General features: G+C 33.9%; 1 protein-coding gene across 8 annotated transcripts in view; it reads right to left on the bottom strand.

The window, feature by feature from the left end:
* Positions 1 to 18,557, bottom strand: part of TCF7L2 (transcription factor 7 like 2) — a 207,401-nt gene that overhangs the window by 18,374 nt on the left and 170,470 nt on the right. For 5 of the 8 annotated variants that reach the window (XM_015814589.1, XM_029283892.1, XM_015814592.1 and 2 more), the window contains exons 6-8: positions 13,751 to 13,853; positions 11,302 to 11,388; positions 436 to 561 (exon numbers count right to left, since the gene is read on the bottom strand). In XM_015814589.1, coding sequence (XP_015670075.1) covers positions 436 to 561; positions 11,302 to 11,388; positions 13,751 to 13,853 — 316 coding nt within the window. Of the gene's footprint in view, positions 1 to 435; positions 577 to 11,301; positions 11,389 to 13,750; positions 13,854 to 18,557 lie in introns of all 8 variants that reach the window. The other 3 variants (XM_015814586.1, XM_015814590.1, XM_015814594.1) reach the window with 1 other exon arrangement.

Genomic DNA, 18,557 nt, shown 5'->3' with positions numbered 1-18,557 from the left:
CACAGGTACTCTCCAAGCAAAGAATTCACATAGATAAAAATTGTTTAAATGAACTTGACATCCATTCACTATGAACAAAACATTGATTGTTGAGTCAAGAGATCTTAATTAAAGACTAAATGCTCATGTAAACAAATTTAAAACAAATGGATAATAGGTCAGTGGTTGAGCATAACCTTACAGGCCAAAGGTTGATCTTTTGATCCCTGTCAGCTTCCAATAGGATATTAAAAGACTCATGCTGGAAACCCTAGAAAATCATTGTAAATCACTGAGCTAATTGGTCCAATGATCAAACTCAGTCTAAGCCAGCTTCTTAGATTCTAAATTTTCAACCCCAATTGTATATAGAAAGGCTTTCCAACACTGCCTGCTATAAGTTAGACCACTATTTGAAACTAAATTTAGATGTAAATAACAATAACAAAAACTTACGAGCTATGGAGTGAGCCAACATCATTCTGAGAAGATTCTTGCTTGACTGTTGGGGTGACTATTGCTGGATGAGGAATCCCAGTTGTATGTAAACTATGATGTGGAGGGACCATGTGTGGAGGGAACCTAGAGGAGATAAAGCTGTGTAAATCGTCAGAATAATAAGGAATGAATGGGGACAGGTGTCTACAAACATATCATAAAAGGCACAATACAAGAATATCTATACAAGCATATGAAAACTGGTACTATTATTCAAATTTTTTTTCAAAATTATGTATCTCTGGTCATTAAATTGAAGAACTCATTTAGTAAAAATCACTAGCAATTTAATTCATGAAGACACAATGAAATTACTGCACATTCACTTGAATATAAAGCACTCATCTTAATTTGCAGCAAATTATGAAAAATAAAGCATTAGAGATTTAATGCTCCAGCCAGAATATCCAATCAAATTGAAGATTAAAGATGGCTGTTTTGTTATATATATTAACATGTAATAAAATGTTAACAGTACAATAGTAAAGCAGTATAAAAACAGATGTGCATTTTTATATTACATTATGTATGCATGTACGTATTTTAGATATATTTTATTTTAGATGCTATATTAGTACTTATCACCCAAGGGAAAATAAAATTTTGGGCATTTGTTTTATAAGGAGACTCAGTGGCTATTTCTATGTAACTACATTTCAATAAACATTACAAAGATAAGCATATGTTCTGAGGTTTGCAAAATAAGAATATATGTATATTATTTGGATATATCTTATTGTAAATCACATTATTTGCTATTGGCTATCTAATATTACATGACTAGTACAACGAGACTTAAATAATGAATTAATGCAGGATAGCTTTGAATAAGTGGGAAATGGAAAAAGTGTGAAGTCATACATCATTACCAAGATTATTGGAGATGATAGGTATTGTAGTCTAACACAATCAGGAGACTGCAAATAAATAGTTCATGTTTCAAGTATTTAAAAGAAATAACTGCAAGAATATGATTAGTGTCAATCATTAGGATTAATTATAAACCTAACAAAAATCTATATCAAAAAAGCTGTGGTTGTTGCTGTTTGTGTGTGTGTGTGTGTGTGTGTGTGTGTGTGTGTGTGTGTGTGTGTGTGAGAGAGAGAGAGAGAGAGAGAGAGAGAGAGAGAGAGAGAGAGAGAGAGAGAGAGAATGGATAACTATGTTAATAAATAAGCCAATTTGATACTTAGATCTCAGAGAGGTGGATCTATTAAGATAGTACCAATCAAAATAAAACTTAAGCAATACCCTTTCACCTGACAAAGCAAGATTGGCTTTTCAAATAGAAAAGGCAATGAATAAGGTAAAGGTTCATTAAATTTCATGGCCTTAAATTATAAAATCAAATTCCAGCTGTTGATAGTTATTTTTTAAAAACGGAATCAAAATACAAAACTAATACAATGTTGATGGCACTTGAAAGTATAGGAGTGGAATTCTGCATCTGTGGTTTTCACCTATTGTGGTTGGGATGCTGGGGAATGTAAAGGCTCCTTTTCTCCTGGATCATCCTGACTTGTGTAGAAAAGAGAAATATTTCCTACACTCTTTTGTCATGGAGTATATAGCATTGCAGTGCTTTTACCACTATGGTAGCCCAAAGTGGCCAAAACTGATCCTCAAGGAACCATATGACTATACAAGGTTATCATTATTATTATTATTATTATTATTATTATTATTATTATTATTATTATTATTATGCTTGGTTGCACAATCACTCAACAATTTAGATTGGGTATTTCTGTCCATTTTTAAGTCCTTCTCAAGAACCCTGGATAGACAAATATTGTTGTTTAATAGTATTAAAGATATTATCACAGGATATAAGCTGTTCCAAGTAAAAATGCAATTGACTGATGGTGATTTGTCAATCCTGATGGTATTCAAGTGATGCTCTGGGTGTTTTGGAATTGCACCAAAGGTGCCTATTACTATTGATACTATCTTTGTTTTCTTTTGCCACAGTCATCCTACTTCCCTTTGCACGTCTTTCTATTTTGGTTTCCTCCCCCCCCCCCACACTTCTGCTATCCTATTCTGCTGTCTCCGGATATTCCAATGTCCACTTTCTAGTCTTTTTCATCTTTCTTATAAAAAAAAAAGTCTCTGGCAGATGCTTGCATGTCTGATTTCTAAAATCCCAGCGCACTTTAGTTTTTTCATTTTTTTTACTTTATTTATTTTGTAGTCCCACCAGTTCTTGCTAGCAGGCAAATATCACTTTGGATAGCAAGATTAGAGGCATATAAATGTATGTATGTATGTATGAATAAATAAATAAATATTTCTTACAGATATTCCACTGTACCATTGTTGCTACAGTGTTTTCCCAAAAATAAGCCCTAGCTTGATTTTTGGGAGTGGGCCTAATATGCTCCCAAAATAATCCCAAGTTTTGGGGCAAGGTGCACGCCTAAAAATCAAGTTAGGTTGGGGATGGATCTGCCCCATGTGCCCTGCACCCACTTACTAGGCCTCCCATGAATCCGCACCTGCCTCTCCTTACTGGCCCACTTCTTCTGCAGCATCCCTGGCCTGCATTTCACAGTCAGAGGCCTTTCCGGGAGGCCTCTGCAGCCAAGAACCGAGCTATGGATTCAATCTTGATAGCTGGAGGATGAAGTTGCTCCTTTGGTCTCAGAAGAAGTGGGCTGGCTGGGCGGGGCTCTCGGTGCCACTGCCACGAGGTGAATGAAAAAGACATCCCCCAAAAATAAGACCTTGTGCCTCTTTTGGAGGCAAAAAATAAAAATAAGACCAGGTTTTATTTTAGGGGAAACATAGTACTTTGTCGTGCCATTGTTTCTGTTTGGTCTGTGTGATCTTACAGCAACTATGTTTGTTCTGCTTCTTAGCAGAGGTGGCATTTATTGTCTTCTCAATTCTGACCTTGTATATATTTTATTCTTATGGTTTGGTCTTGTGCATCCAGGATTAGCCTCCCTGTCTTCTTCAATTTTGCTGCTCTTAGCCATTGCTGGCTCTCAACCATTATCGTTATCTGCTTTCCCTGCTAGTTTTTTTATACCATGCCATATATCTTTTGTACTATTCATTTTCTCTTTCTTATAGGGCAGTATCATCTTTTTAGCATACAGTACGCCATTATGGTTCAGTGCATTTTCTTCACTGTCCTTCAGATATTCTTCCAATACCCTTTCTTCAAGGACACCTATCTCCTCGGTAATTAGAATCTGTCAGTATCACTGTGTAGGTGAAGGACATGATTAATTATCAATATTTTTCTGGTCTGCCTATTCAGGGTTTTTAACTTAAGTTCAAGCCCCATCTACTATTCCAGATATGTATCTAATGACTGGAGGTGCCCAGCTGTTAATTGCCTTGATGGTATTCCACCAGTGAGGTTAGATTTAAAGATTTTCTTCATTCTTCTGAGATATTTATACTAATCCTCTTCTTGACTTCAGTATGCTTGATGTTATTAATTTGAAAGATACCCAGGTATTTGTAGTGACCATCTTCATTTATAGTCTTAATGTTATTTCCATAGGACATCTGGATTACTTCAGTTTTCAGTATTTTTCCCCTGTTGATGGTAAGGGTGGTATATTTGTCCAGTCTAATCTCCATTGCAGTATTAAGAAATTTCCTCCTTCATCCCAAGTATGTATATTCAACATTAGCAACTTATCACTATCTTGTAAAACACAAGCAAACACATCTTCATTCTATACCTCACTCCATTGTCTATAAACTCATGTCTAGATCCTCTGCTACTTAACAGAGGATTGACATTTTATAGCCATGGCCTATTTTATAGCCATGGCCTGACTTGTTCAGTATTGTACACAGATTAATCAGTGCACTGACAAATTGTAAGAGTGACAGCGAGTCTCCTCTTTTGACATTAACCTGTTTCATCTATCAGCATTGATCAGCAACTGTATCTTCCATTCTGCCATTAAACTTTGCATAAAGCTTTCAAAGTTTCTACTGACTTGTTATTTCTGGGCACCTGATTATCCAATCATATGGCAGCGAGTCAAATGCCTTCTTGTAATCAATCCAAACTAAGATAGTTCTCAATTTATGATTGTAATTTAGCCCACAATTATAGTCATAACTCGTGATAGTCACTAAGCAGATCATTACATGATCATATCCAATTTTACAATCTTTTTGTGGCAGTTGTTAAGTGAACATTGTGGCTATTAAGCTGCCCATTAAGTTAAGCACTATCTATACATTCAAGTTGGTCTTCCTTCTCTTGCAGTTTTCCAAAATAATCTTGTCTGCTGGAAACTGATCTTTTGTTCCTCTGCTGCTTGTGCAATTTCCTTTCTCCTTAGGTGGAAAGAGCTTGTTTTCAACTGGATGCTGTTGGACTGCATCAGCCCACCACACTAATTAGCAATTTGAAAATTGTTGGTAAGCAGCTAATTGGTCTGCAATTGCCTGGTGCTGCCCCTTTTGCTGCATCTTTCATTATCAAGTAAATTTTATCATATGTCAACCAATCTTCAATTTCACTTCCTTTTGGTATGTTGTTAAACAGCTTGGTAATGAAATATACATTTCATCTTCACTGAATGCTGAACAATTCTTGATTTTCCTTGCCCTTTTCTCCATAACCTCTATTATTATTACAAGTTTTTTCATTTCAACTTTGATTTGCAAGTCCTGGTATTTCATAATTTTTTCCAATTGGTTTTCCATAATCCTAGCATCACCCAATATAGCAACATCAATGAACTAGACCTTCTTTTCAAAATCAGTTATATCAGTCATGTTATAAACAAGAGGCCTATCTGTTTGGATCTTAAAGTCCTAGAAGATCTTAGCTCGTTTTTCAAAATGTTCTCAACTTGCTTTTTACTTAGAAAATCTGCAAATTTTCATCTGTCAATTGCAAGACGCAATATTACTTGTATCTGCAGATATATTATGCTAATACAGCATCCTAGTTTCTTGGGAAGCTTTATGTGCATGGAAACCAAACCAACTAAATAACTGGCAGTTGTGATTTTACACTGTTGTCAACAGATAACATTTGGAGCACTACTTGAACACTAAAATTGCCATTAGTTAATTACAAATTTACTTTCAACAGCTCATATTTCTGTGCAAATACCCTTAATACCATCAAACAACTTCATTTGCCTACACAGGTCCTTGGGAAGGACTTTAGGTGGATAAAAATGCCAAATCCAATCTAAATATCTAGTTGACAACAACAACAACAATACTTTTTGGAAAAGCTTACATCCTACAACATTACTTTTAATGCCATCAAACAGCATCATCTCCCTATTCCAGGTCCTGGGGAACGACTCAATAGGTGGACAAATATGCCAAATCCAGTTTGAACATCTGACTGACCATTCAAAAAACATCACAATAAATTTGGCCTTGTCAACATTAGGATAAGTATCTTTCAGGACATTAATTATTAATTATTTTATTACTTGTCATTGCTATGATCTCACTTTTAGTAATATTAAAGAAAACACATTTTGACTACGAAGCAGCCAAAACTGATAATAAAATCTGACATTTGCTTTATCAGCATGATCTGAAGCTTTATGGAAAATCAGAAATAGAAATATTGACAAATCCTTGACAAATATGGTAAAAAAAAATTAGTACAGAATTTTCAAAGGAATTGGAATTAGAGAAATGTGTTCATGTAAGAATAAAGTTGATAAAATCATGTACAGTAAGGGAATTTAAATGCCAAATGGCTAAATCATCAGGAGCTCTCAGGATGAAGCCTATAAATAACTGATGTAATTGGGTAACATCAAGCATGGACAAGTTTAAAATGTAATTTTTAGAAAATATATTCAAAGAGTTAGAAAATTGTTAAAAAACAAAATTGAGTGGTGGAAACACCATCAAAGCCATCAATATCTGGGCCATACCTGTAATAAGATACACTTGCCAGAATTATTAACTGGACAAAATCTGAATTGGATCATTTGAATCAAAAAGACAACGGTAATTTACTGAACTGTCAATACTTAGTAAATGTGCAGGAAACAAAACATGAATACCAAAATGATATAATAAAAATAAGAATGAATGCTGGCAAAAAAAAGTATTACATGGTCAATTTCTATAAAAGATTGAGAGGGACGTTGATAAAGATTAAACCTAACAGTGGCTTACAAACAGAACATTTAAAAAAGAAAAACAAAAGAAATCAAAGTCTTTGTTTTGGCTGCTCAAGAGCAAGATATTTAAACTAATGCAATCAAGGTCAGAACTGAAAAACTGTCAAATGATTCAAAATGCAGATTGTGCAAAAAAAGCAGAAGAATGTAGATCATATATTCAACTTATGCAGGAAGATTGCATATACTGGTTATAAACAGTGACATAAAGCAATCACTTAAATAATTCACTGCAGTACCAGTAAAAATCACATGCCACTAATAACAATGATGGGAAATATAATTTTAAAAGTAGTAGACAATGAACATACATACATACATACATACATACATACATACATACACATACATACATACATACATACATACATACATACATACATACATATATATATATATATATATATATATATATATATATATATATACAGTATATATATATATATGGAACACCATTTGAGCACCATTGTGACAATGGTGATAATGTAAATGTAAAAGACAGCTTTACTTGAAACAGGTTACATCATGTAACAATATTTTTAACACCATAAAACAAGAAAATCTGCCTATCCCAGGTGCTTGGGAAGAGCTCAAAAGGTGGATAAAATTGCCAAACCAACTCTAAATATCTGGCTGAATGTGCAACCCACCACAATAATTCATGGAAAAAAAACCTCACTGAACTACTGAACAGAGCAAAAATTATCTCCACCTGTGAAAATGGTAAATCCATTTTCAACAGGTAAAATTCTTGTGGAAAATGAAAAACACCTAAGACCTTATTTCAGAGTGCATGCGTATACCTCATCACCTAACGAGTCATTTCTTCAGAAAGGATTCACATTCTTTGACATATATAAAAACAAATGGCATAGGAAGAAGAGATTGAAAGAGGACAGACAGAAAATGAAAAGAAAAAAGCTTTCAATTCCAGATTAAAGACTATTTTGGATCATGGTTGACTAAGGCAAATTGGGTGTAGTTTTATTGATACCTTGTAAAACTATTTGCTTGTTTTTTCAATTGCATTCCATCAACAATATGGATAAGCAGTAGATTCTCTTGAGCTGAATGTCAAAACCTAAGGGACGCACAATGAAAAAACATGGTACCAAACCTAGTCTATTTTCATGAAGGTTATATTATCTTAAATAGTTCTTAATTTTTAAAAAGCTGGTAGACAAAAGGATAAGCAGTACGACAGAGGTGTTAACTTTAAAAGCAAGTTTGGACAGTCATATTATGGCAAAGTGGGTGAACAAGGAAGAAAATAAAAGGTGATGAAGACACATCAGACATATCTTAAAATAAGGTGATAACAAAAAGTAGCTATTTAATTGACTTCTGTCTGATTTTTGATAAGAGTGGGAAGAACTAGCTATACTACTGCTAAAACAGATAATGTTGCAATTACATTTTGCTGTGTAAGGGAAAAAATATTATTATCTATGTAGAAATACACCCTTCTCCAACCTGGAATTTTCCAGAATTGTTCCCCGGGAACATGGCCTTTGGGAATTTTGGAACTGAGCTTTCAGCACACAAAAAATGGTCCTATATTAAACTGTATACTTTAAACTCTGACTGTAATAATATATTAAATTCTTTATCTTAGTGTCATTAGAACAGAATTTTTCCCATGTGAATAAAAGGGAAAAAATCACACAATTCTCTACCTATAGCTTCTTTCCTAATTCACTCTGGGAAAATCATAGGCAAAGTCATGACATGAGGAAACTAAACCTTGTGATAAAATATCTTGAAACTTAACCTTGGAAAAATAATATACTTAAAGCTCTGAAAAAGTCTAAAATTAGCAAAATGCTTAAAGGTTGGGAAAAACAGTAAAGATCATTGATAAAGCAAAGAAGGGTGAAGTGAAGGAAGAGAAGGTTTTCCAATGTTCTGAAAAACAATGATGATTCCCGACTTCAAAACGAAAATCTGTTTGATTTTTAAAAGTTTCAGAAGACTTCTGAGTTTAATGTTATTCCCCAATGATGGTTTTACTTTGAACTAAAAAAAATGAGTTGAGCTTGAAAGATGTATGTATATGCATGAAAATGTCAGAAAAGGAAGCTACACTTTACTTTCTTATTTTCGTTGAAATGAAAGGACACAGTGTCAAAAGTATTAAATATTAACCAATATGATTACAGGTAGTCCCCAACCTATGAACCACAATCGAGCCCAACATTTTGGTTGCTAAATGAAACATTTGTTAAACGAGTTAGCCCCATCTTATGACCTTTCTTGCCACACTTGTCAGTTGAATCACTGCAGTTTTTAACTTAGTTAAATGGTTGTTAAGTGAATCTGGCTTTCCTATTAACTTTGCTTGTCAGAAGGTTGCAAAAGGGGACATTGCAACCGTCATAAATATGACCACATGACCACATGGATCCTGCATGTGTGAAAAACAGGCGTTAAGTCACTTTTTTCAGTGCAGTTTTGTCTTTGAACAGTCACTAAACAAACTGTTGTAAGTCAAGGGCTACATGTTTTTGTTATAATATGGCAATATAATAAAAGCCACATTAATCGTTAAAGCCATGTTTTTCAAAACTATGACCCAGTCACACAAAAGGCACATTAATCATGCTATTTGTGTGACTAGACCCTGGTGTGGAAAAATTCCCATGTTAAATAAAAGTGCCAAAAGTTATTTATTAAATGTCTTCTCTGTGTATCTGATACATGTGATGCTATGTACATACTGCTTTTGATTTTTGCTTTATATCTCTTTGAGTTCTTCTTAGTATATAAGGAATGATATTCTATACATTATATAAGAACATAAGAGAGAGTGAGATCCTATGGCTTTGACTCTCTTCTGGCAGATCAGCATCTATCCGAATTGCAATAAACACTGTAAAAAATTCTAAGTAGCTCATTATATACCCTGTCTGCTTTTATGGCTCCAAGCCAGAATATAATGATGAGCTGTAACTTGTTAAGGACAACTAATTTTTTGTTCCTGGCTGTCTCAGGGGCTTATCTCGCTTATTCACTCTCACTTTATTTCACTGTTGACATGTTTCTGTTAACTGGATGTCATCTGCCTGCCTTGATTTTATGCACAAGCAGTGGGATGCATTTTTCCATGCAACTATTCTGCTTTGAGTTGCATTAGGTTTGTCATTATCCTCTCATTTTCCCCTTGCACTTGTAACATTTCATCTATTCCTGCCTCGTTTTATTTTATTTTATTTTATTTGAACCATGGTGCACCCACATTATGCTTTATACATGATCTTGCTCCCTTTGAAGCCGGCAGATTTCAGAGCCAACCCTCGTCAGGAGAAGTGCCTACGACCAATTTAGCAGGCTGAGGGCCCCGAGCTTCAACATCTCAATCTAAAGGGGGTCACGGAGTGGCACAAGCGAGTGTCAGCAAGTGCTGTTTAATTGCCAATCTAGGCTTCTCCGTGGTGTTTAAAGTATAATGACCCATCACTTAATTCTGAGAAGTCCTGGCCCTGCTGCTGAATAGAATGAATATCAAAGGATGTGCCAGAGTAGGGCAAGGAGCATACAATTCTTATAACTGTTGTAAGTATAATAGACTTGTACTTCTGTCATCCCCCTATCACAATAATGTATTTAGTTTGCTGTATACCCTTTCTAACTAGCTCTTTTTCATAAAGGCGTAGCTGAGGAATATATTGTCCCCCTTTCTCTTACATTCCCCTCTCTTGTGAAAAACTAAACAAAATAATAGAACAACCTCAGTGATAACAATTAAACTGAAGTCGATGACATCTTTTCAGACCCTGCTTTCTTTTACACATGTACAAAATTAATAGCAAGATAACAACAGAGAATGGAATTTTAATAATGTGTTTGCAGATAGAATTTGTTTATTTGGCTTCTTTCATTGGCCAAGAAACTTCCTTTCTACTTCTTCAAATCCCTACTATCTTTAAGACACTTCCCCTTCTGCTGTCTAGCCTTCAGAGACATGAGGTTGAATGTAGATCCTTGCTATGTAATACATGCTAATTCAATTATGAGCCATCAACAAAATGGATTAGCTGATTCAGCCCATCAGGAAAGTCTAAACCTCCACCGATTTAATTAACTGGACTCAAAATCAGATGAACAGAGAATAAAACTATCATTAGGAGCAATTAGTGATTACTTAAACATAGTCCTACCAAGCAGTTTGTAAATAAACTAGCACATCTTGGAAAATTAGGTGGAATTAATTGGAGTTTGGGGAAAAGAAAATAAATATGTATCTCTTAATCATTAGAGGATCAGGTGGGTCTCTTTATCTGAAGTAAAAATATTTGGGAACAAGGAGATATTTTAACACCCCTCTACCAACAATAAGTAGATTGCTTCTGTTCTTCACAAGAAACTCATGTTAGAAGGAAGACACCACTGGGAAAACAAAATGTGTAAGAGCATAAGCTCTTGGCTTCTTAATATCCTAAGTTTAGTAAAGTGCTTTCCTCCAGTTAGCTATCAGTTAAAACAAATTAACTTCTAAACACCGCATTTCATTATATATTATAGGGGATTTTTTTAATGGAAAACAATGGAGGAATTTTTTTATATTAATTGGGGACATCAGTATATAATTAAGGCATATGATTTAGTAAAGCTTTGTCACTCAAAATGAATAATAAATGGAAGTAGCAATTGACCCATATCTTAGACCCAAGTATTTTGAACTCACCTTGACATGGAAGCATTGACTGTTAAAGCAGTGGGATAGGGATGTCGGAATCCTCCAGTTGTGATTGGATAGACTGGCTGACCTTGCCTAGAAAGATAGGGAAAGAAATGAATAAAAAAATAACAATTATAGGTTTTTTTGTTTTTTTAAAAAAGAAATAAAGTTCTCTGCCCAGTAAGTTTTATTCTCGTTTGATTGGAACAAAAATCTTGGGGATTGTACAGCAACAGATCAAAGGAAAGAAATTCAGAACAATTTGAATGCCATAAATCTGATACGAATGGCTAATTAAATTTTATAACCTCTGCTTATGTCAATAGAGACCCTCTCCCCAAGCTGAAACTAGGTGTTTTGTTGTAATAATTAAAGGCGAAGTCTTGCTTGCTTTAATGGAGCCATCACACTAATTGAGGGCTACACATCCAAAGGAAAACAATAATGAATGTAAATTTATACCAAAATAAAGTACAGTGAATCAAAGGACTTCAGTTGCGCTTTGGGCCTCTTTTGGTATTTAGATCTCAGTGAGAAAACATTAAATTAACAGAGCTTAATTTGTAGCCTTTTGTCAGATTAACAAGTGTTGACAAGAGTTACCAGGGGAGAGTCCCCAAGAAGTATTGTGGGTAACCAATAGACAATCATACCTCATTACAATAATTAAAAAATACAGCAAGCTACCAAACCACATTCTTATCTTCATAGATTTTTCTGACTGAGGTTTATTTGTCTATGTTATTTTTTTATCTGCATTTCAAATGTTTGAACTAAATGGAAAATATTTTGTCTGGTATCTATTGTTATAGTTGTTGGTACTAGTAATAGCCTATATACATCCAATTTGTTTTGGTATGGAGTGGATCCTATGTTTGTCAAATGTAAATTGGTGAAAAAAAAGCATAAAGGGATAAGTGGAATAATCATATTTTAAAATATTTGATATTGAGGATTTTGGCCATGACTGTTGTAGAAGTACAATAATGTGGTTTATGCAAATCGTAAGTAAAACTGTTAAATATTAATGTATTTCTTTTTTTCTGCAGAAGTGATTCATGAAGATATATACTATAGAGGTAGCAAATGAAAGAATACATTGTAAAATCTTGCTACTGTATAGAAATGCATTGCATTTTTCATTTATTAACTTTTGCTGGCCTAAAAATAATTAATTTTCTTCAGTCTCTGGACCATACGTTTCATCTATAAAATAAAAATAACTTGTATAATGTTAAGAAGGCTTTCACAATATATAATAATAAATAACTTTATAGAGGTGTGCACGGTGAAAGCCATTTGTTCCAGTTGTGCAAAGCATCTGACAACTTATTGAAAATAAAACACATTAATAATAATTTTATGCAACAATTTGCATAATTTGCACTATTAATATGCAAAGGAATGTGTAATGTAGATCTGCAATATAGGTTTGCCATGTAGATTTTATTAGACATAAAAGATAATTTAAAGCTAAAAATTAGAAAATTCAAAAATCAGGAAAATAATGAGCAAAAGCCAAGCAAGCTAAAACGTTGAAATATTATAGTGCCTAAAATGTCTGGTGCATTTGACCAGATAATTATGTGAAGATTTGAAATTATTGAGCATGTTGTAGTAAGTAAATTGGAACAAGTATATGCTAAGAATTGTTTGCTACTGAGACAATTAGTCTAAATGTGTTAGACAATTTACATGCCAAATACATTTATGTTTCAATTTTTTTAAATGTTTGATAATTTCTCCTTTTTTGTTTTGTTTTCTACTAAGACATTGAAAAATTCTGCCTGAATAATTCAAGTGTGATCCTCATGTCTTGAGTCATGTGAGGTTCATGAACAACTGTATAGTTGTTATTACATAGCTTTAAAAAGGCAATAAACACTTTGATTAAAATTTGAATCCTTGCTTAATTTTCATGTTATTTACACATTTTAAAAACAGTTTGTTTTCTTCATCAATATTTCTCCTATCCAGCACGTAGCTCCCTCTTAATATTTGAAACATGTTTCATAAAAATAAAAAATATTCCAAAATAATTTATCTTTAGAGATAAATATAAATGTGATGTTTTACAAACAAGTATTAAAAATCATAAAAATAACGATCAAAATTAGCAGACTGCTAACATTAAACTATCCTGGAATTTTTATTTCCAATACTTTGTACTAACATTTGAAATAATCATTTCATGGATCATCAGAAATCAAAACCAATTAAAAGCTGCACACCATTCTTATTCAATATTTTATGACCAATCATTTAAACTTTATTGATCAAATTATTAATTTCTCAATGTTATAAATTGGCATCTGGCAAACAGGTTTATTTTAAAATGCACATTTCAGGCAAACGAAATAACAATGATAAACATCCCCTTTTATGTATATATTTACAAATACACATACATTAAAAAATGAAAAATAACAAAAAATTAAAAAATGGAACTCCTTACTGTGGTACTAACCATCCTAGCGGATGGGGAATTTGCCCTACAGTGCCCGGTGATAGTGGATAATAAGGAGATATATCTGGAGGATGTGGAGGCCGTGGAATTCCTAGGAAAGATGAAAGGGAAGCATCATAAAACTGGGTCATGGCAGAGCATAAAAAGAAAAAAATGAATGAGGTAGCACACAATCCTAATTTCTATGCCGTGAGTATTACCCTTTCCCATATTCAAAGGCAAGGCCTACTGACTGGCCTTCTTTACCAGAACAACCTATTTAGTACAGTACCACAAAAGTAGGACATTTGATCCGTCTTCTTCTCCACATTCAAGGACCATACAGGTCTTTGTTGTGCAAACCTTACAAGGATAAAGCTCCTACTCTACCTTCATTTTGTGCTATCAAGTGTGTTGCTTTTATCCATACTTTTAATAACTGAAGAGTTATTTTTCTAAAATAAGATCATCTTATGATGTGATGCCGGCCTTCGACTCAATATCTAGGAACACCCTATGGGAGAAATTAGAAGGCACTACGCCTCCTTTTCCTCATACAAAAATTGTATGCCAATTCCACCTTGAAAGTGAGGTGTAATCCCCAAGGGACTTTAACCGGCTTAGTTAGGGTACAAAAAGGGGTACGGCAGGGTTGCATCCTGTCTCCCTCCCTTTTTAACTTCTATATCAACCCCCTGATCGATCTCTTACAGAACCCTGATCTGCATCCGCCCAACCTAGCACATCGCAAAACCCCAATTCTTCTGTATGCCGACGATACAGTCATTATTTCGCAAACTCCTGTAGGACTGAAGAGAGCAATTAGGGCAACACTTGGCTACTGCAGACAGAACAAGTTGGTCCTTAACTTTGATAAATAAAATTTTTTAGTTTTTGCTAAAAGACCCAGCCAATACTCCTGGAAAATAGAAGGACATAGTTTGGAACAGGTTAGAATATTTAGATACCTTGGGGTGGTTTTCCACTCGCAAGGGACATGGAAGGCACATCTGGATCATACATTGCAAGCAGCCAATAGGTCCCTAAATGCAATCAAACATTACTTTTACACAGGCGGAGGTCAATTAGTACCTGCTGCCTTAAAACTTTTTGAGGCCAAAACATTAGCGCAAATTCTATATGGGGCACAAACAGGAATCCTTGCAAAGAAAAACTTGCTGGAAACCATACAATCCAAATTCCTGCGAGCTATCTTAGCTGCACCCAAAGGAACCCCAAATGCCCAATTAGAATTAAGATAAGCATGCCCTAAATCCAGGTAAGAGCCTGGAAGATGATGATCATTCACTGGCTTAAAATGCATTTCTTTCCACAAGGACTGTCCCCATTAGTGCTGACTGACAACTTTCCTTCCCCCGGGAAGCAGGCGATAGATCATAAACTGGGCTCTTATGGGCTGTCTTCGATATTCTTAATGTCCCTAGGCTTTGACCACCAAAGCAAGTAATATCCAATAGAATAAAGGACATGGAGTTCCAAGATGAACTAAATAGGTTGCCTTGCCACTGTAGGGATAGAATCAAACAGGGTGTGTGGGAATAGACAAGATATCTGAATGATCTGACCTTCCCAAAACAAAGAATAGCTTTCCTCAGAGACAGATTTAACATTCTTCCCTCAGCACTCCTACAGGGCAGGTATAAGAGAACACCAATAGCAGAACAGGTATGTATATGTGGTAAAGGAGAAGTCGAAGATATCTCACATGTTTTATTGTACTGTGAGTTTTACCGAGTTTATAGGACAGTATATATTCTCCCCTTATTAGAGAGATTGCCAGGGAGGTCAGACAATTTTTATGTAGGCTTTCTCTTCCAGGACTCAAACCCTTCTATCACACATGCAGTGGCAAAATACTGTGTTGCGGCAATGTCCACAAGTTTTTTTAACCAATGTCTAGATATCGGCAGTTGAACACGGTTAAAAAACCTCTATAGAGATTATTACAAACCTTGTAATATAAATGAGTGTGTGATTAGCCGATAGGTGAGTGCATTTGATCCCTCACTGGGATTGTAAAACTCTTGTACATAAAAGAATTGTCCCTACAATAATAAATGATAAAATGTTAGTACTATTTTTATTATTATTATTATTATTATTATTATTATTATTATTATTATTATTATTATTATTATTATTATTATTACTATTACTATTATTATTATTTAATATAGTGTAAAATGGCTATTGCTGGTCTACGACCGCAATAAAGTTATTTGTAATTGATGTGATGCCCTTTTTTTCTATTTTCTCGCTAACGTTTCTTTCTCATGTTGCATAGATAAATTTGTTCCAGTTTTTGTTTGTTTTAAAAATTTACAACATTGATGACAAGAGGGTGATCCAATTTTCAACTATCTTCAAGGAGGTGGGATAGTGTCATCAGTTAACTGATGCTTATTAATACTTCCTTTCAATTTCTTGAGTACTTTTTCTGTATACTATAAAACAAAGTTTTAAAATGTTTTAAACAAATTTAAGTTTACTACAATATTAATTAAGGAATTACTTGATGTATTTATAATCCTTGCCCATACATTTGGTTGGGCAGCATGAGTACAAATAATGAGTTGGTAGCAAAGAGGAATGCAACCAAGGTTGGTAGTACAGTCTTCCACTGTGCCCAAAAGGATGGTATATTTTCTCAATTGTTTCTGTCCATTCTTCTAAAACTGACAGGGTAGACATGATTCAAATCTTGACCATCAAACAGTGTGATCTTGGGGGCGGGAGGGTGGCAAGAAGCATGCCTTCTCTGTCAAAGCACCTATCTTTTGGAACAGGCCGTTCAGATTCTCTTACCCTCAACCCTGCTGGCATTTCCTAAGAATTTGAAGATATCGATGTTTCCTTAGGCATGGGATTTGGAGATTTGGTTATATCATCAATGTGATTTTTTTTTTTTAGTACGGCTATTGTATGGACTGGGTTAGATTGCCCTCAGTTTGGGGAATGATAATATTTAACCCTGAATGCATACATTCATTTTATATGATTTTTACCATTATATTCAAGTAACTGAAACCTTAAAAAACCTCTAGAACCTAGACTTAAACTTATAAAATTGATGTAATTCACTAAAATCAGAAATAGCTGTAGGATTTCTGGTTAGTCTGTATTAAGCCACATTAGAATAAAAGTCAAGGGAGAAAGTTAAATTTTATACAGTTTTTACATGCAATAAAACCAGCCATTCATTAAATTGGAAATTTATTTTTTCTCTATGCAAGTATGCAGATAAGAGATATCAAACAGAAGCAAACTCCCTTTATGCCTATCTCAGCATAATCTAGATCAGAATCCCATTTGAAAGGGAAAAAGAAACAGATATATTTATTAAGGATAGGGATATTATATAGTTTCACCTTTATATTTGTGAGAATTGGGCACACTATAAATAATATTGTTTTGGGCTAGATTTGGATGGATTGGGTAGATGCAGCTTCATTTCTAATAACTTGCATGCTGCATCAAATCCAGTTTTATCATTAAATTATATGCAACAGAGAACAGCGACTAATCCTGTTTTTTAATGATTAAATATATTTGAACTTATTATTTACCATATACTTTTTTTAAAGCACATGATTAACTTCCAATAAAAAAAATCCCCACCTCCCAGTTTTGTGCTGCTGACTGAAATTGTTTATTTAGAATTGTCCAAAATATGTAACTGCTCATAATGATATTTCCTAAATTGTATTCTTCAAAAGTGTTATGATCTTTGGCCATAGATGTAGGCTAGGAAATTTCAACATGTCTACAGAGGGTAGATTGAAGAAAGATAGGTTATAAATGTATATCCTATAATGCTAACTTTCTCAGGAAAGTAATGGTTAGTATTTTAAAGTGGCTTAATGCTTTCCAATGCAGAAAAAGCAAGATTCAGAAGAGAAAACATTAAAATGAAGAGACACAGTATTCACAGCTCTAAAACTTTGTTTAAGTTGTTCATAAAGCACTGATTATAAATTAAATCTTCCTGTGGGACATTTTCAGGTAATGGCAGGTTTCTTTTTTTCTTCATTACCTGAACAGATTAACTGGGCTTTAAAGATTTAGTGAACAGTTTACACCCTTGAAATAATTTTCACAGAGCAAAGTATATAGTCTAAGGATGTCAATCATATTTAAAAATTATTCCATACGTAACCATTGTTTAAATGGTAACAAACTAACTGCCAGTTAGCTGCAACATTCAGATGCATGATATTCCTTTTAAAGTTAGAATTGTGAAATGCAAGAACAGACAATTGTGGCATATAGAAATCTAGTAATCTTTAATCACGTTTGATATATATTCAGATTATCAATTTTACTTTTTAATTAAGTTTAATTGGATTAACTTCTTCCCCACAAGGCCTCTTAAATTCTTTATGCGATCTAAAGAGCAAAGAAGACCATTACTGTAGCAGTCTACTAAAATATATAATTTTAGTTAACAAAACAAACCAGACCTACTTCTTAATACTAATGTTTATGTTTATTTAATTTGTATACCGCCCTATCTCCCTTACGGGACTCAGGGCGGTGAACAAGCGATAATAAAAATCACAATAAATATCTATTCTAAAATCAGATTAAATTTATTTATTTATTTATTTATTTATATTTAAACTTCTATGCCGCCCTTCTCCCCAGAGGGACTCAGGGCGGCTTACAGCATGTTAAAAAACAACACAAAAAACATTTCCCCTATAAAACCAATTAAAAAACAAATATATTAATAGCTGTGTCATATTTAAAATCTTTAAAAATTTTTAAAAATTATTCCCTATTTAAAATTCACCCT

Source organism: Protobothrops mucrosquamatus, unplaced genomic scaffold, assembly GCF_001527695.2.
Source record: "Protobothrops mucrosquamatus isolate PMUCROS unplaced genomic scaffold, P.Mucros_1.0 scaffold266, whole genome shotgun sequence".
NCBI lineage: Eukaryota > Metazoa > Chordata > Lepidosauria > Squamata > Viperidae > Protobothrops > Protobothrops mucrosquamatus.
Note: the sequence above shows the minus strand (reverse complement) of the source record. Positions and strands in the feature narration are given on the sequence as shown.